Source organism: Armigeres subalbatus, chromosome 1, assembly GCF_024139115.2.
Source record: "Armigeres subalbatus isolate Guangzhou_Male chromosome 1, GZ_Asu_2, whole genome shotgun sequence".
Lineage (NCBI taxonomy): Eukaryota > Metazoa > Arthropoda > Insecta > Diptera > Culicidae > Armigeres > Armigeres subalbatus.
In genome coordinates, this window is record NC_085139.1 from 301,954,719 (window position 1) to 301,969,845 (window position 15,127).

A 15,127-nucleotide genomic window follows, 5' to 3' on the forward strand; every position below is an offset into this window, starting at 1 on the left:
ATTGTAGTATAAATTTGATGGCATATCATCGCTTCAATACAAACAAATGTTATGACTATCTGCAGATTAAACCCTATTTATTTTCGCACAAAGAACGCCGTTTCAAACATCTTTGCACCCCAGATAACAGCTATTTATTGTCGATGAGTAAGAAATCAAGCGATGATGAAAAGTCTCTCTTCTCTCTTAATCAGTAGTGTTTGGCTTGAGCTCAACCCCTCAACTAGAAGTCAAACTGGATGATTGGTCAGAATAGCATTTGGACAGAGTTAAGCAAATAAAATCGTGTAGAAATAGACACATGAACAGCGCTACGTACAACCGGTGCAGCATTATGGTGAAAGTCGCCCTTTTCGCGGTGCCTTTGTTGGCTCTTTTCTGCGTTTACATCATCGGAGTTGCTGGATCATCGACGAACTCAGGTATCATGTGGATTGTATATAGACATTATCATATGATCGGTTTATGATATGGATACTGATTGTTGAATGCTCTTATCATTTCGCGCAGCAGCTGAGCCGGTGGAAGCTATTAGACGCGTTATCGTCGATGTCGATGCCGGCCCTGATGATGCTTGGGCCTTGTTTCATCTACTGAGTGATCCAAGCGTGCGCGTGGAGGCCATCAGCTGCGTCAAGGGCAATGCAAATGTGACCAATGTGGCGCGTAACGTTCTGAGGGTGCTGACCGCACTTGGGAAACAAAGTGAGGTGCGATTGATTGTGGAGTTTTATGGATCTTTATTACAAGATTAATCTATTCCTATTATTATTATTATTATGAACAGATCCCAGTTTACCTTGGTTCAAATGAGCCACTAATTACTCCTGAACCACCATCTAGCGCAAACGGTGGTTTCTTCGGGTCAGATGGATTTTCCGATATCGAGTTTCCCGATCTGCCGGATCCTGATATGACACTTCTTAGAACCTCGACGCTCAATGATCTGAACAACCTGATAGAGCAATATGCCAATGAAATAACCATCATTCAGTTGGGGCCCCTCACCAATTTGGCTCTGTTGTTCAATGTTTTCCCAGAAACGCGACACCGTATTCGCGAAGTGTTCATAATGGGTGGCAATCGACACGGAGTTGGCAACACCGAGAAGGCTGCTGAGTTCAATTTCTACAGTGATCCTGAGGCAGCACACATCGTGATCAACAAGTACGAGGGAAATATTACAGTTCTTCCATGGGAAACGGCATCACGGGAGAACTTAGTTGCTAATCAGGTGAATTTACGTCTCCTCATAGACATACTAATTCTAATATTGATACTTGTAGACGTGGCGATTTGAAGTGCTCGGGAGTGCTTCCCATCCTGTAATTCAGATACTCAACCCTGTGGAGAAAAAACCATTGGGGGAGAATGACAACTGGATGCCTTGCGATTTGCTGGTGGCGATGGCGTTCACACATCCTGAACTCGTTACGGAAGCGAAGCGCTACCGCGCTGATGTTGAACTGCATGGATGGTTGACCAGAGGTCAGCTGGTGCTGGATCATATGAACGAAGGACAGGGCGATATGGTCATCATAGACAATATGGATAACGAAAGGATTGTGCAGATGTTAGTAGGACTGGCAAACAGTAATACAAGCTAAGCTAAATACAGTTGCTTATTGACATAAGTATTTCGCTCAAAAATTAAGAAAGGTTCATTAAGTATACTGCCTATGATCGCATATCAGTCCCATCTTTGCTGAATTTCCATATGGGACATTTATACGATTTGTCGATTTCCAACACATCCTTCCAGAAGATTAATCATAGCGATATTGTAGAGATGAAATCCTTTTCCATTTGTATAACAATAACATACCCCAATGCACTATAAGGAGTGCTGACGTTTCATCACCTTTCTCTTTCAAGCGCATAGGCAGAATAGGATTTGTTTTCATCGGGAAACGTTTCCAGTCCAGGATACAGATTTACGCGGAAATATGCATTTTACTCCAAAACTATATTTTTTAGAAAAACATGTTATTCTACAAAATTGTTCGGAAGGCCATCTCTACTTATTGGCATTACATCCTCCACTGGGACATTGCTGCCTCGCAGCATAGATTTCACTCTGCACTTCCACGGTTATTAACTGCGAGGTTTCCAAGCCAAGGTACCATTTTTGCATTCTTATATCATGAGGCTAACACGATGATAATTTTTATGCCCAGGAAAATCGAGACAATTTCCAATCCGAAAATTGCCTAAACTGGCACCGGGAATCGAACCCAGCCACCGTCAGCATGGTCTTGTTTTGTAGCCGCGCGTCTTACCGCTAAGCTAAGGAGGGCCCAAAGCCATCATTATGGTAATATGAAAAAAATAGTGTGGCCTATTATATATATATATAAATATTTTTTTTTATTTCTCGGATACTGACATGTAATGTTCTACAAAGCTGTAACTGTAAACTTAGCTAATAAATCTTTTCTGTAGCTCTTAAGTTGGCTGATTTAGAGTAATTTCACCTACTTGGATTATAGGGTGTCCCTAAAAAAACAGTATTTTTTATCTACTTTTTGTTGTTTTCAATTTTTCGAAAAAGTCGTCCATCGGTTTCGTTTAGAGCTAAAAAATGCAACTTTTGATGAGGAAATATGCTCAATATCTTTTGCCGATCCGAGTGGAGACACTTGCTCACAGACCATGTGCTGGTCGACGGACGACATTTCTCGGATTTTATAGATGTGAGGATCACGATTGGAAGCTTGGAACATGGAACTGCAAGTCGCTAGGTTTCGCAGGTTGCGACAGGATGATTTACGATGAATTACATCCCCGCAACTTCGACGTCGTGGCGCTGCAGGAGATTTGCTGGACAGGACAGAAAGTATGAAAAAGCGGGCATCGGGCGGCTACCTTCTACCAAAGCTGTGGCACCACCAACGAGCTGGGAACCGGCTTCATAGTGCTGGGAAAGATGCGCCAACGCGTGATTGGGTGGCAGCCAATCAACGCAAGGATGTGCAAGCTGAGGATTAAAGGCCGTTTCTTCAACTATAGCATCATCAACGTGCACTGCCCACACGAAGGGAGACCCGACGACGAGAAAGAAGCGTTCTACGCACAGCTGGAGCAGACATACGATGGATGCCCACTGCGGGACGTCAAAATCGTCATCGGTGACATGAACGCGCAGGTAGGAAAGGAGGAAATGTATAGACCGGTCATCGGACCGGATAGTCTGCACACCGTATCGAATGACAACGGGAATGGTAGTCCGAAGCACCTTCTTTCCCCGCAAAAATATCCACAAGGCCACATGGAGATCACCTAACCAAGAAACGGAAAACCAAATCGACCACGTTCTAATCGACGGTAAATTCTTCTCCGACATCACAAACGTCCGCACTTACCGCAGTGCGAATATTGAATCCGACCACTACCTCGTTGCAGTATGCCTGCGCTCAAAACTCTCGACGGTGTACAACACGCGTCGAAGTCGGGCGCCAAGGCTTAATATTGGGCGGCTACAAGACGGTAGACTAGCCCAAGAATACGCGCAGCAGCTGGAAGTGGCACTCCCAACGGAAGAGCAGCTAGGCGCAGCGTCTCTTGAAGATGGCTGGAGAGATATTCGATCCGCCATTGGTAGCACCGCAACCGCTGCACTTGGCACGGTGCCCCCGGATCAGAGAAACGACTGGTATGACGGCGAAAGCAGTTAGTGGAAGAGAAGAATGCAGCATGGGCGAGATTGCTGCAACACCGCACGAGGGCGAACGAGGCACGATATAAACAGGCGCGGAACAGACAAAACTCAATTTTCCGGAGGAAAAAGCATCAGCAGGAAGATCGAGACCGTGAAGAGACGGAGCAACTGTACCGCGCTAATAACACACGAAACTTCTATGAGAAGTTGAACCGTTCATGTAAGGGCCACGTGCCACAGCCTGATATGTGTAAGGACATAAACGGGAACCTTCTTACGAACGAGCGTGAGGTGATCCAAAGGTGGCGGCAGCACTACGAAAAGCACCTGAATGGCGATGTGGCAGACGAAGATGGCGGTATGGTGTGTTGGCCGGAGAAGGGAACCCTCTCACGAAGAACAACAACTAGAGTTCCCTCTCTACACCACGGCAGGCTACTGACTGATACTTCTGCCAGCAGCTGCAGTTCTCTTTATTCAACAATAGGTATATACAATAATCCATAACAAATTTCCTTAATCTATACCGAAGAGCAACTACAACTAACTGGCGCCCACTTCTTATCCATCTTCGATCTACAGCGAAGCGTCGCACACTACCTGATATTCCAACATGGTGATGGACCTGAGGGAACGAGCGCAAGACATAATTCTACCGGCTCCGGATCTCCAGGAAATCCAGGAGGAGATTGGCCGGCTGAAGAACAACAAAGCCCCTGGGGTTGACCAACTACCAGGAGAGCTATTTAAACACGGTGGTGAGGCACTGGCTAGAGCGCTGCACTGGGTCACTACCAAGGTTTGGGAGGAGGAAGTTTTGCCGCAGGAGTGGATGGAAGGTGTCGTGTGTCCCATCTACAAAAAGGGCGATAAGCTGGATTGTAGCAAGTGCCGCGCATACAACGTGCCCACACATCATCTATTCATCGACTTCAAAGCCGCATATGATACAATCCATCGGGACCAGCTATGGCAGCTAATGCACGAACACGGATTTCCGGATAAACTGACACGGTTGATCAAAGTGACGATGGATCGGGTGATGTGCGTAGTTCGAGTTTCAGGGGCATTCTCGAGTCCCTTCGAAACCCGCAGAGGGTTACGGCAAGGTGATGGTCTTTCGTGTCTGCTAATCAACATCGCTTTGGAAGGGGTAATACGAAGAGCAGGGATTAACACGAGTGGTACAATTTTCAATAAGTCCGTCCAGCTATTTGGCTTCGCCGACGCCGAGAGATATTGTGGCACGTAACTTTGAGAGGATGGAGGAAGCCTACATCAGACTGAAGAGGGAAGCCAAGCGAATCGGACTAGTCATCAACACGTCGATGACGAAGTACATGATAGGAAGAGGTTCAAGAGAAGATAATGTGAGCCACCCACCGCGATCGGTGGCATCGGTGGTGACGAAATCGAGGTGGTAGAAGAATTCGTGTACTTGGGCTCACTGGTGACTGCCGAAAATGATACCAGCAGAGAAATTCGGAGACGTATAGTGGCTGGAAATCGTACATACTTTGGACTCCGCAAGACGCTCCGATCGAATAGAGTTCGCCGCCGTACCAAACTGACAATCTACAAAACGCTCATTAGACCGGTAGTTCTCTACGGACACGAGACCTGGATGATGCTTGTGGAGGACCAACGCGCACTCGGAGTTTTCGAAAGGAAAGTGCTGCGTACCATCTATGGTGGAGTGCAGATGGCGGACGGTACGTGAAGGAGGCGAATGAATCACGAGTTGCATCAGCTGTTGGGAGAACCATCCATCGTTCACACGGCGAAAATCGGACGACTGCGGTGGGCGGGGCACGTAGCCAGAATGTCGGACAATAACCCGGTGAAAATGATTCTCGACAACGATCCGACGGGTACAAGAAGGCGAGGTGCGCAGCGGGCAAGGTGGATCGATCAGGTGGAAGATGACTTGCGGACCCTCCGTAGACTGCGTGGTTGGCGACGTGTAGCCATGGACCGAACCGAATGGAGAAGACTCTTATATACCGCACAGGCCACTTCGGCCTTAGTCTGAATAAATAATAATAATAGCCTCGCTAAGAGACACGTATTCTGACTCCATGGAGGACAATGTAACGCACGCTTGTTTACGACTGGCCCATGAAACAGCACCGTTTGCATAGCAAAACACATATCCGGTAGTAGACTTCCTCGAGCTTGCGTCGCCGGCCCAATCGGCTTCAGCGAAACCGATCAAACCACCACCAGAACCGTTATACGTCAGCTTCCAGTGCGTAATAAATAGCGTAAAACTCGCTTCGCTGCTACCCAACATGACTCTGCAGGGGCACTCACTTTTCGACCAAGAATGGCCGTGCTCACAGCAATATGCGGCCTTTTTTTTTTTTTTTTTTTTACAAGGGAGAATGCATTTACACACTAACCCAGTACACGTGCATTGTAGTTGCCAAACTACCACACGGAAGTGTACTGGAGTGTCGGACTCGACCATACCGGTAATACCGGCTAAACTCCCTTGGGCTCCACCATCGTTTCCCCCAGGAACTAGGAACTACCTCCCAGTACTACTTCTGGGGGATGGCAGTACTAAACGTACTCGCTCGTTCCCGCTCACACAGGCACCCGTCCCGTGCGAGACTGACTTGGGTGCTCGCTCTATCGCACCCTCAAACACACCCTACATACTCTGTTGCACCTCTGTCATGCCGTGCGGGTCTAACTTGTGTGCCCACCCTTCTCATGCCATGTGGGTCTAACTTGTATGCCCACCCAAACCCTTGATTCATGCTCATACACTCCATGCTTGCACACACGTTAACGCTCCTATGGGTCTGACTTGTGTGACCACCCTTCTCATGCCGTGCGGGACTAACTTTTGTGCCCACCCTTCTCATGCCGTGTGGGACTAACTTGTATGCCCACCTTTATCGTACCATGTGAGACTGCTCACCTCTTTCATTCAGTTCGCGCTGACACATACTACTCGAGTCATTCGACCTAACACTCCCTCTGGCATCCCTTGTGGGACTCTTCGCTTAGGTTCCCACTTCTGACATACCATGTGAGTCTGACTCACCTCGTTCATGCCATATGAGACTAGCTCAACACGACTCAACTCATTCCTTTCGTACCATGTGAGACTAACTTGGATGCTCCCCCACACTCCTCTGCCACGCCGCGGGGTATCAGTAGTCGTAGGAACCAACATTCCTGCGCTACTCCCAGCGCGGCGTGTGCAGTCCATACATACACCTATTCATTCACCCTTCTGCCATGCTTCGAGGTGACGATCTCGGTTGCCACCCGCTGCGCCATTACCTCTGCATGGGCAGCCCATTCACACCCTTATTCGCGTTCGGCACTTTCGCTCTAACTTACCAATCACAAGTTAGTCATGCTTGTCGATTGTTGCTCGGCGCGCCAGATTCTCTGCAAGCTGCAGGCAATCTGAGTGGTTGCAGTCGAGACTGCGTTCCACTTCTCCACCGCTTGACACATCCTTTGGATAAGATTATCCGGAGTTGTGTCCCGGCCGCAAACGTCTAGCATTGCTCTTCTTTCGACGTCGAAACGAGGACATACGAACAGTATGTGCTCTGCAGTTTCGTCAACACCTGGGCAGTCAGGGCAGACGGAGACCTCCGCGTGCCCAAACCTGTGGTGGTACTGTCGGAAACAGCCATGGCCTGACAGGAAGTGTGTCAGATGGAAGTGAACCTCCCCATGGGGTCTCCCCACCCAGCTTGATATGTTAGGAATCAGCCAGTGGGTCCACCTACCTTTCGAGGAGTTATCCCACTCGCGCTGCTATCTGGCAACCGAAGTCACCCCACCATATCCGGCCTTTTTTTTTTTTTTTACAAGGGAGAATGCATTTACACACTAACCCAGTACACGTGCATTGTAGTTGCCAAACTACCACACGGAAGTGTACTGGAGTGTCGGACTCGACCATACCGGTAATACCGACTAAACTCCCTTGGGCTCCACCATCGTTTCCCCCAGGAACTACCTCGCAGTACTACTTCTAGGGGGATGGCAGTACTAAGCGTACTCGCTCATTATCGCTCACACAGGCACTCGTCCCACGCGAGACTGACTTGGGTGCTCGCACACCATTCACTCCATTTGAGTCTTACTTGGATGCTCTCCCGGGCGCTCCGCTGCCATGCCTCGAGGTGTCAATAACGGTAACTGCCTGGGCCTACAGATATTACGCTACGACACTCCTGCCTCAGCACGAGCAGATCAATCACACCACTGCCGAAGCAGACCACACGCTACCCTGCCGAAGCAGGGACACTCCCCATGCACCACATGTGCACAACTGTACGTGTGTGGGTACAACCCACTGCTACCCTGCCGCCGAAGCAGATTCTCCAAAGACCATTCGCTCCATGTGACCCTTTTTCGGGTGCTCACTCTAACACTCCACTGCAATGCCTCGAGGTGTCGATGGGTACCTCGACTCCTACCTCAGCATGTGCAGTCCATACTTCTGCTGCGCTTCGAGGTGACAATAGCGGCGACACGCTATGACACTCCTGCCTCAGCACAACCAGATCACTCACTCCCTGCCGAAGCAGCTCACGCGCTACCCTACCGAAGTAGGGACACTCCCCAACTCACTCTAACACTCCACTGCCATGCCTCGAGGTGTCGATAGCGGTATGTAGGGACCAATCAACGATACTACGCTACGACACTCTTACCTTAGCATGTGCAGTCCATACTCAGACTTCTGCTGCGCTTCGGAGTGACAATAGCGGTGACGCGCTATGTCACTCCTGCCTCAGCACAAACAGATCACTCACTCCCTGCCGAAGTAGCTCACGCGCTACCCTACCGGAGTAGGGACACTCCCCATGCCAATTGGCACTCCCTGGGCTTGTGCTTTTGAAGCGGCACACAGTCGCTTTGATAGAGTCTGCTTACGGGCACTTATGGTTTTTTGGGAGGGATTTTAGCAGAGCCCACTGCTAAATCCCACCACGCCCTAGGCAGTTCTCCCTGACTCACAGACAGCTGGGGAGGGGTCGTCAAGCCCTTGGACATGGTCCATGCTGTCCCTGCTGCCCCAGGCCTTTTTTTTTTTTTTTTTTTTTTTCCAGTAGGGTGGGAATCTGCATCCAGACACCGGTGGGCTACCGGCGAACGGGGTTTAGCTATTGCCGACCCGCTAAAACCACCCTGTTCACAGACCCTGAGTCTCCCCGGAACAGCTTTTTAGGCATTACTTCTGGGAGGGGTCCGTGCTACTACGCACGCCCACATACTAGCTACCCACTAGCTTCAAATCACAACTAGCTACCCACTAGTTCCTCTACCTCATAACTAGCTACCCACTAGTTCCGCTACTACTTAACCAACTACCCGCTGGTACCTCACCCTCGAGACTAGCTACCCACTAGTCGGCGCTATCCGACTGCTGCTCGGCGCGCCAATTGCGCTGCAAGATGCTGGCAATCTGAGTGGTAGCGGCCGAGACCGCGTTCCACTTATCAACCTCTTGACACATCCTCTGGATAAGATTATCCGGAGTGGTGTCCCTCCCGCACACCTCTAGCATTCCGCTTCTAACATCGACGAAACGAGGACATACGAATAGTACGTGCTCGGCAGTTTCGTCGACCCCTGGGCAGTCCGGGCAGACGGGAGAGTCCGTATGCCCAAACCTATGTAGGTACCACCTAAAGCAGCCATGGCCTGACAGGAACTGTGTCAGATGGAAGTGAACTTCCCCATGCCTCCTATTAACCCATCTTGATACGCTAGGTATCAGCCGATGGGTCCACCTACCCTTAGAAGAGTTATCCCAGTCCTGTTGCCACTTGATAGTCGAAGTGACTCTAATGGCTTTACGGGCTCCTCTGGTTCCGCGCATGTCGAAACTCTCCTCGTCTTCCCGTATGACTAGTCCGATGGGTAACATACACGCAATCACACAAGCGGCATCCCGTGATACCGTGCGGTAGGCACTTATCACTCTGAGACACGCTAGCCTGTGTACACTCTCCAGCTTCTGCAGGTTACGTTCGACGCTAAGCGCCGAGGCCCAAGCTGGACCGCCGTATCTGAGGATAGATACTGCAACCCCAGCTAATAACCTGCGTCTGCTGGAGCGCACTCCCGAGCTATTGGACATCATCCTGGATAATGCCGCAATAGCTGTCGAAGCTCTCCTGCAGGCGTAATCTACGTGACTGCCGAAGTTCAGTCTATCGTCGATCAGCACCCCGAGGAGCTTCACCTCCCGCTTGAAATGATCTCACAGTCGCCCACGCGAACCACTGCCTCCTGTACCGACTTACGGTTGTTAACAACAACCAACTCTGTTTTGTGATGAGCTAGCCCCAGCTGCCTTGAGCTCATCCATTCCTCCACTACAGCGATCGCGTGGGCCGCCGTAAGTTCCACTTCCTCAATCGACTCTCCGTAAACCTCCAGCGTTATGTCGTCGGCGAAGCCAACGATCTTAACACCTGGGGGGAACTTCAGTCTTAAAACACTATCGTACATAGTGTTCCATAGCACCGGGCCCAGGATAGATCCCTGAGGGACTCCTGCGGTGATAGAAGCACTACCCTCCTCTTCATCGGTCTCGTATAAGAGTACGCGATTCTGGAAATAGCTTTCCAAAATGTTGTACAGGCCCACCGGAATGCCCAACCGGAGTAACGAGAGCGCGATGGCATCCCAGCTTGCGCTGTTGAATGCGTTCTTGACGTCGAGCGTCACTATCGCACAGAATCGAGTTCCCCTCCGCTTGCGTTGTATCGCTACTTCCGCAGTTTTCACAACCGAGTTGATAGCATCCACCGTGGACCTACCCTTACGAAACCCAAACTGATTGCTTGACAGGCCGTTCGTACCTTCGGTGTACGGGGTAAGCCTGTTGAGGATAATCCTCTCAAGCAACTTCCCTGTGGTGTCCAGTAGGCAGATTGGTCTGTACGCCGATGGGTCACCTGGTGGTTTCCCGGGCTTCTGTCTCTTCCACCTATCGGGGAAACTGCGCTCGTCCAGGCATCTCTGCATGGCTGTCCTGAACATGTCCGGGTTAGCCATGATCGCTGCCTTCAGAGCGAGGTTTGGAACTCCGTCGGGCCCCGGAGCTTTGTTCGTGTCAAGGGTTCGGGCCACCGCAAGCAACTCTTCGTTCGTCACCGCTGCCACTTCAGCCACTTCAGCACTCGCGTTCTGCGGTGCTGGTTGTGGCCAAGGGCTTGTGGCATGGGACGGGAAGAGAACCTCGATAATGCGATTCAACCTTTCCGGCGACCGTTCGGGAGGCGCCAGCCCCCCTCTGGTCTTCGCCATTACTATCCTGTAGGCATCGCCCCAGGGATTAGCATTGGCGTTCAGGCATAGGTTGTCAAAACACTTCCTCTTACTGCTACTGATGGCCTTGTTAAGGGCCAACTTCGCAGCTTTGAACGTCAAGCGGCGTTCATCCCTCAACTGCTCAGAGCGAGCTCTCTGCATCCTTCGCCCAGCCCTAAGGCAGGTTGACCGAAGGTCTGCGATTGCTGCACTCCACCAGTATGCTGGAGGTCTACCGTTCCTCGGTGGTGCCCTCCTCTGCATACTGGCATCGCATGCACGTGACAGGACAGCTGTCAGTGCGTCCCCTGTAAGACTGTCGGTGTTACCTCCAGTCCCAGCGCCGCGGTGAATACTTCGCTGTCGAAGCTTTGGGCCTTCCACCCACGGACCTGACGGAGATTTCTCAACCTCGACTGCTGCACACCACAGCTGATCACGTAGCGGATGGCTAGGTGGTCGCTGTGGGTGTAGCCTTCGTCGACCCTCCAGTTCAGTCCCCGGCTAGGCTGGGGCTACAGAACGTAACGTCAATGAACGACTTCCACCCCGTTCCTACGGAACGTGCTGGTTGAGCCGTCATTGACTAACACGACCTCCAACTTTGCTAGAGCCTCTAGCAAAGCTTGACCTCTCTGATTGGTGCAGCGGCTTCCCCACTCCACCGCCCAAGCATTGAAGTCCCCCGCTATGACAACCGGCTTCCGACCTACAAGGTCGGACGATAGCCTATCGACCATCCGGGTGAATTGCTCTATTGGCCACCGTGGTGGGGCATAGCAGCTACGTTGATCTTAGCTATGGCGACACCTTCGACAGGTGTGTGTACGACCTCTTGGACCGGAAACCGGCCCGTTGTGCAGATCGCCGCCATCTTGGAGTCGTCCGCGACCCAGTTTCCATTATTGACAGGGACACGGTACGGATCTGCAAGAATAGCGACGTCGGTCTCTGACTCAGAGACCGACTGCCACAGCAGCTGCTGGGCAGTAGCACAATGGTTAAGATTCAGCTGTGCTACCCGCACGGCGATTTCTTATTGCCACCACCGAAGGGACAAGTAGGTCCACCCATAACATGGTTACGGGCTTGCTTCCTACTAGCGCAGATAAGGCACCTTGGTGCTTTATCGCAGGCCTGCGCAAAATGTCCCTCCTCTCCACAACGACGACACAGGTTACTTCGATCCGGCCCCTTGCACTCCCATGACTTGTGACCAGATTCGAAGCACCTAAAACACTTTTCGACTAAAGGTGGCTGGAATATGCTTACTGGGCATATTGACCATCCAACCTTCAGTTTCCCGACCGCCAGGACCTTTTTGGCGTCCGCTACCGGTAACTTGAACCAAGCTACCTGCGTGCCAAAAGGTCCACCTCTAAGACGAATAGAAGACCGCTCGACTTCTATATCGCACTGTACCTTTAAAGACGAAATGAGGTCCTCTGCCTCGGTGACTTCATCCAGCTGTTTACACCGGAGGGTCACCTCGGTGCCCAGAGACCTCACTTCCACTCCCTCACCCAGGACCTCCTGGGCCAACCTCTTATAGGCGGTACCGCTCGCCTTTGCTCCACGCTTCAGCACCAAGATCAGTTCGCCTGCCTTGGTGCGTCTGACGCTTCGCACGTCCTCACCCAGTGTCGAAAGTTTTCGGCACCTCGCATGGTCTTAAGAACGTCGGCGTACCTCTCTTTGTCGGTCTTGACCAACAAGGCTTCGCCTCTGTCCCTAAGTTTCCTTGCGGGTGAGGACCCTCTCCCCTCCTCTTAGATCTGCTAACGAGCTGCCAGGGATTTTCGGTCCGCTGAGCAGTCGTCGCAGGTTGGCTACCATCACCCTTGGGTTTAGTAGCCTGGGCCGCACCGTTGCCCTTCCCTCGTGGTTTCGCCTGATTGGGTGCCCTCTCTCGACGATCGGGCGCCCTATCGGACTCGACCGTACCGCTGTCCGTAACAGTAAGGCGCCGCTTAACGTTACCGGACCGACCCTCCGACTGCTGCCGGGCGCGTTTGGAGCGCGCCGCAGTCCCTCCCTCGCCGACACTCGGGGTGGTACCAATCACCTCTTGCGTCGGAGCCTTCCCTCCAAGGAAGGAGAAGGGTCCTGCCCCCTTCTCGCTTCCAACCTCCCTCCTAGTGAGCGTGCCGTGTTCGCGTTTTACCGCTTGAACCGACTGTCGAAGTACCAGAAGTTTCTGTTTCAGATCCTTGCTGATATTATTTCGACCGCTCGTGAACTCGATGATCTCATCGAGCTGCTTGGCGACTAACCGGATACCGGTTAGAGGCTCGCCTGGTGTGTTGACTACCTGAGCATCGCTCTGGCTGTCAACCCCTTCTGCTGGGGTAGTGCTGGTCCCGTGCAAACCAGCTACTGCCTCAACACCGTTCTCCTCCCTAGTGAGAGGAGACCTCGCTGAACCCCTACTTGCGAAGGGTCTCCCGTTGCGCCTACGGCGCCCCTACCTCTTGAAACTGGAGTAGACATAGCTCATGGGTCCCCCTTGCAGCTGCCATCGAATCCTACTGAAGTAGTCGCCTCTATGATCTCATGGTTGTCTATGCTTGCAAGCAAGCAGGGAGGCCATGCGTGGGTTGACACTTTCGTGTTCAGAGCCAGATCGGCGTTAGTCAGGGAGTTCATCTGAGCCTACTTCCGTCTGGTCACCAACCAGACAGCAGAATTGGACAGCGTGCCGCAAGGCCCGCCACGGTTTTATGGGACGGAAGGCAGCCTTGCCATTAGCCCACCCGCCGTTTCGAGTCGGTTTCACCCGGCACTACTAAGGGAGTACCCGACTAGGAGAGCATAACTGAAACTGAACACAATATTAACATATTGTGATATTTATAACTTATTTTGATAGAATTTTGTTCTTAGTAGCCATTATCTTTCAAATGTTGTAACAGGATTTTATCATAATATGATTTAAAAAATGCTTAACACCGAATTGCCCAACAGTAGGCAATTAAAATAGATGTAGCAAAGTCTTCCAGCCATATGGATATCACAACGCAAATATAATTTGCAAAAGTTGCCTTATTTGTAATGTTGTTAATTTCATGTTCTCGAAAAATATTCTTGTTCAGACAAAAACAAAACTTTCTGATTGTTGATCACAATCTGGAGACCTATCACGAGCTGTAGATATTTGCAACTGCACAGAAATAATATATTTTGTATCTGATTCTGTTATAAATTTCTAACAAAATATGTTATTTTTGTGATAAAATTGTAACAAAATTTGATAGTTTTTTGTTTCCAGTAGTGTAATTTTTGATAGAAATTTAGATATTTTAACAACATCCTGCACCATGTTTCTAACAAATTTTGTTATAAAAATTTAGTATAACATATTAACATATGTTGATTTAATTTTCATATGACCTTCTAGTCGGGTAGAATGACTCGGCTGTCAGCCCTCGCAATACACAATATAACAATATACAAAACACACAACCTTTAACACGCCTGCCATAACCGTAATTGAGACTTAAATGGCAGCCTAAGTCTCAATGCGCTACCGCGCTCCCTCGTTTGTAGTCCATTTAGCCGCCTAGCCCTTCAACTGCCGTTGATACGCTATCGTTTCCAGCGAGCACCGCGCGGAGGCGAACTACGCTGCCCGCCTGCCCCAGGCCTTGCACACACCGATATGTACAAGAGTACCAACAAGGGGGGCAGCAGGGACAGTAGGGACAGCATGGACCATGTCCAAGGGCTTGACGACCCCTCCCCAGCTGTCTGCGAGTCAGGGAGAACTGCCTAGGGCGTGGTGGGATTTAGCAGTGGGCTCTGCTAAAATCCCTCCCAAAAAACCACAAGTGCCCGTAAGCAGACTCTATCAAAGCAACTGTGTGCCGCTTCAAAAGCACAAGCCCAGGGAGTGCCATTGGCACATCAGGATTGATCCCAGTAAGATCCTGATTATGGTATACTGGTTGCATGTTATTGGTCTTGTTTTTGGATATTGAGATATTGTGAACGCAAGGGCTGGTAGTCTGGTTATTCTATTCTCTTAGTAAGGCCGGGTGACACCGACCTGAAACGGCGAATGGGCTAATGGCCAGGCTGTCTTCCGTCCCCTAAAACCGTGGCAGGCCTTGTGGCACGTGGTACAATCCTGTGGCTCAGCTGGTAGCTGAGTGGGAGTAGGCTCAGATG

General features: G+C 50.7%; 2 protein-coding genes across 3 annotated transcripts in view; one reads left to right on the top strand and one right to left on the bottom strand.

The window, feature by feature from the left end:
- The window catches only part of LOC134216745 (protein artemis-like), a 44,845-nt gene that overhangs the window by 13,971 nt on the left and 15,747 nt on the right, over positions 1 to 15,127 (bottom strand). The gene's annotated exons all lie outside the window — the stretch shown is intronic.
- LOC134216730 (pyrimidine-specific ribonucleoside hydrolase RihA-like) lies at positions 152 to 2,473 on the top strand. 2 transcript variants are annotated; one of them, XM_062695556.1, is made up of 4 exons: positions 152 to 422; positions 511 to 710; positions 788 to 1,234; positions 1,287 to 2,473. In XM_062695556.1, exons 1-4 carry the CDS (start codon positions 302 to 304, stop codon positions 1,605 to 1,607), a joined length of 1,089 nt encoding a protein of 362 aa, XP_062551540.1. In that variant the 5' UTR covers positions 152 to 301; the 3' UTR covers positions 1,608 to 2,473. The 2 variants fall into 2 exon arrangements, with proteins under 2 accessions (XP_062551540.1, XP_062551543.1); XM_062695559.1 differs by having other exon boundaries at positions 158 to 422; positions 514 to 710; positions 1,287 to 2,471.

Excerpts from the sequence above, each read along its gene's own strand:
- LOC134216730 (XM_062695556.1), top strand. The coding sequence starts at position 302 with ATGAACAGCGCTACGTACAACCGGTGCAGCATTATGGTGAAAGTCGCC. Across the intron at positions 423-510 it reads TGGATCATCGACGAACTCAG|CAGCTGAGCCGGTGGAAGCT; the intron begins GTATCATGTGGA and ends CATTTCGCGCAG. Across the intron at positions 711-787 it reads CACTTGGGAAACAAAGTGAG|ATCCCAGTTTACCTTGGTTC; the intron begins GTGCGATTGATT and ends TATTATGAACAG.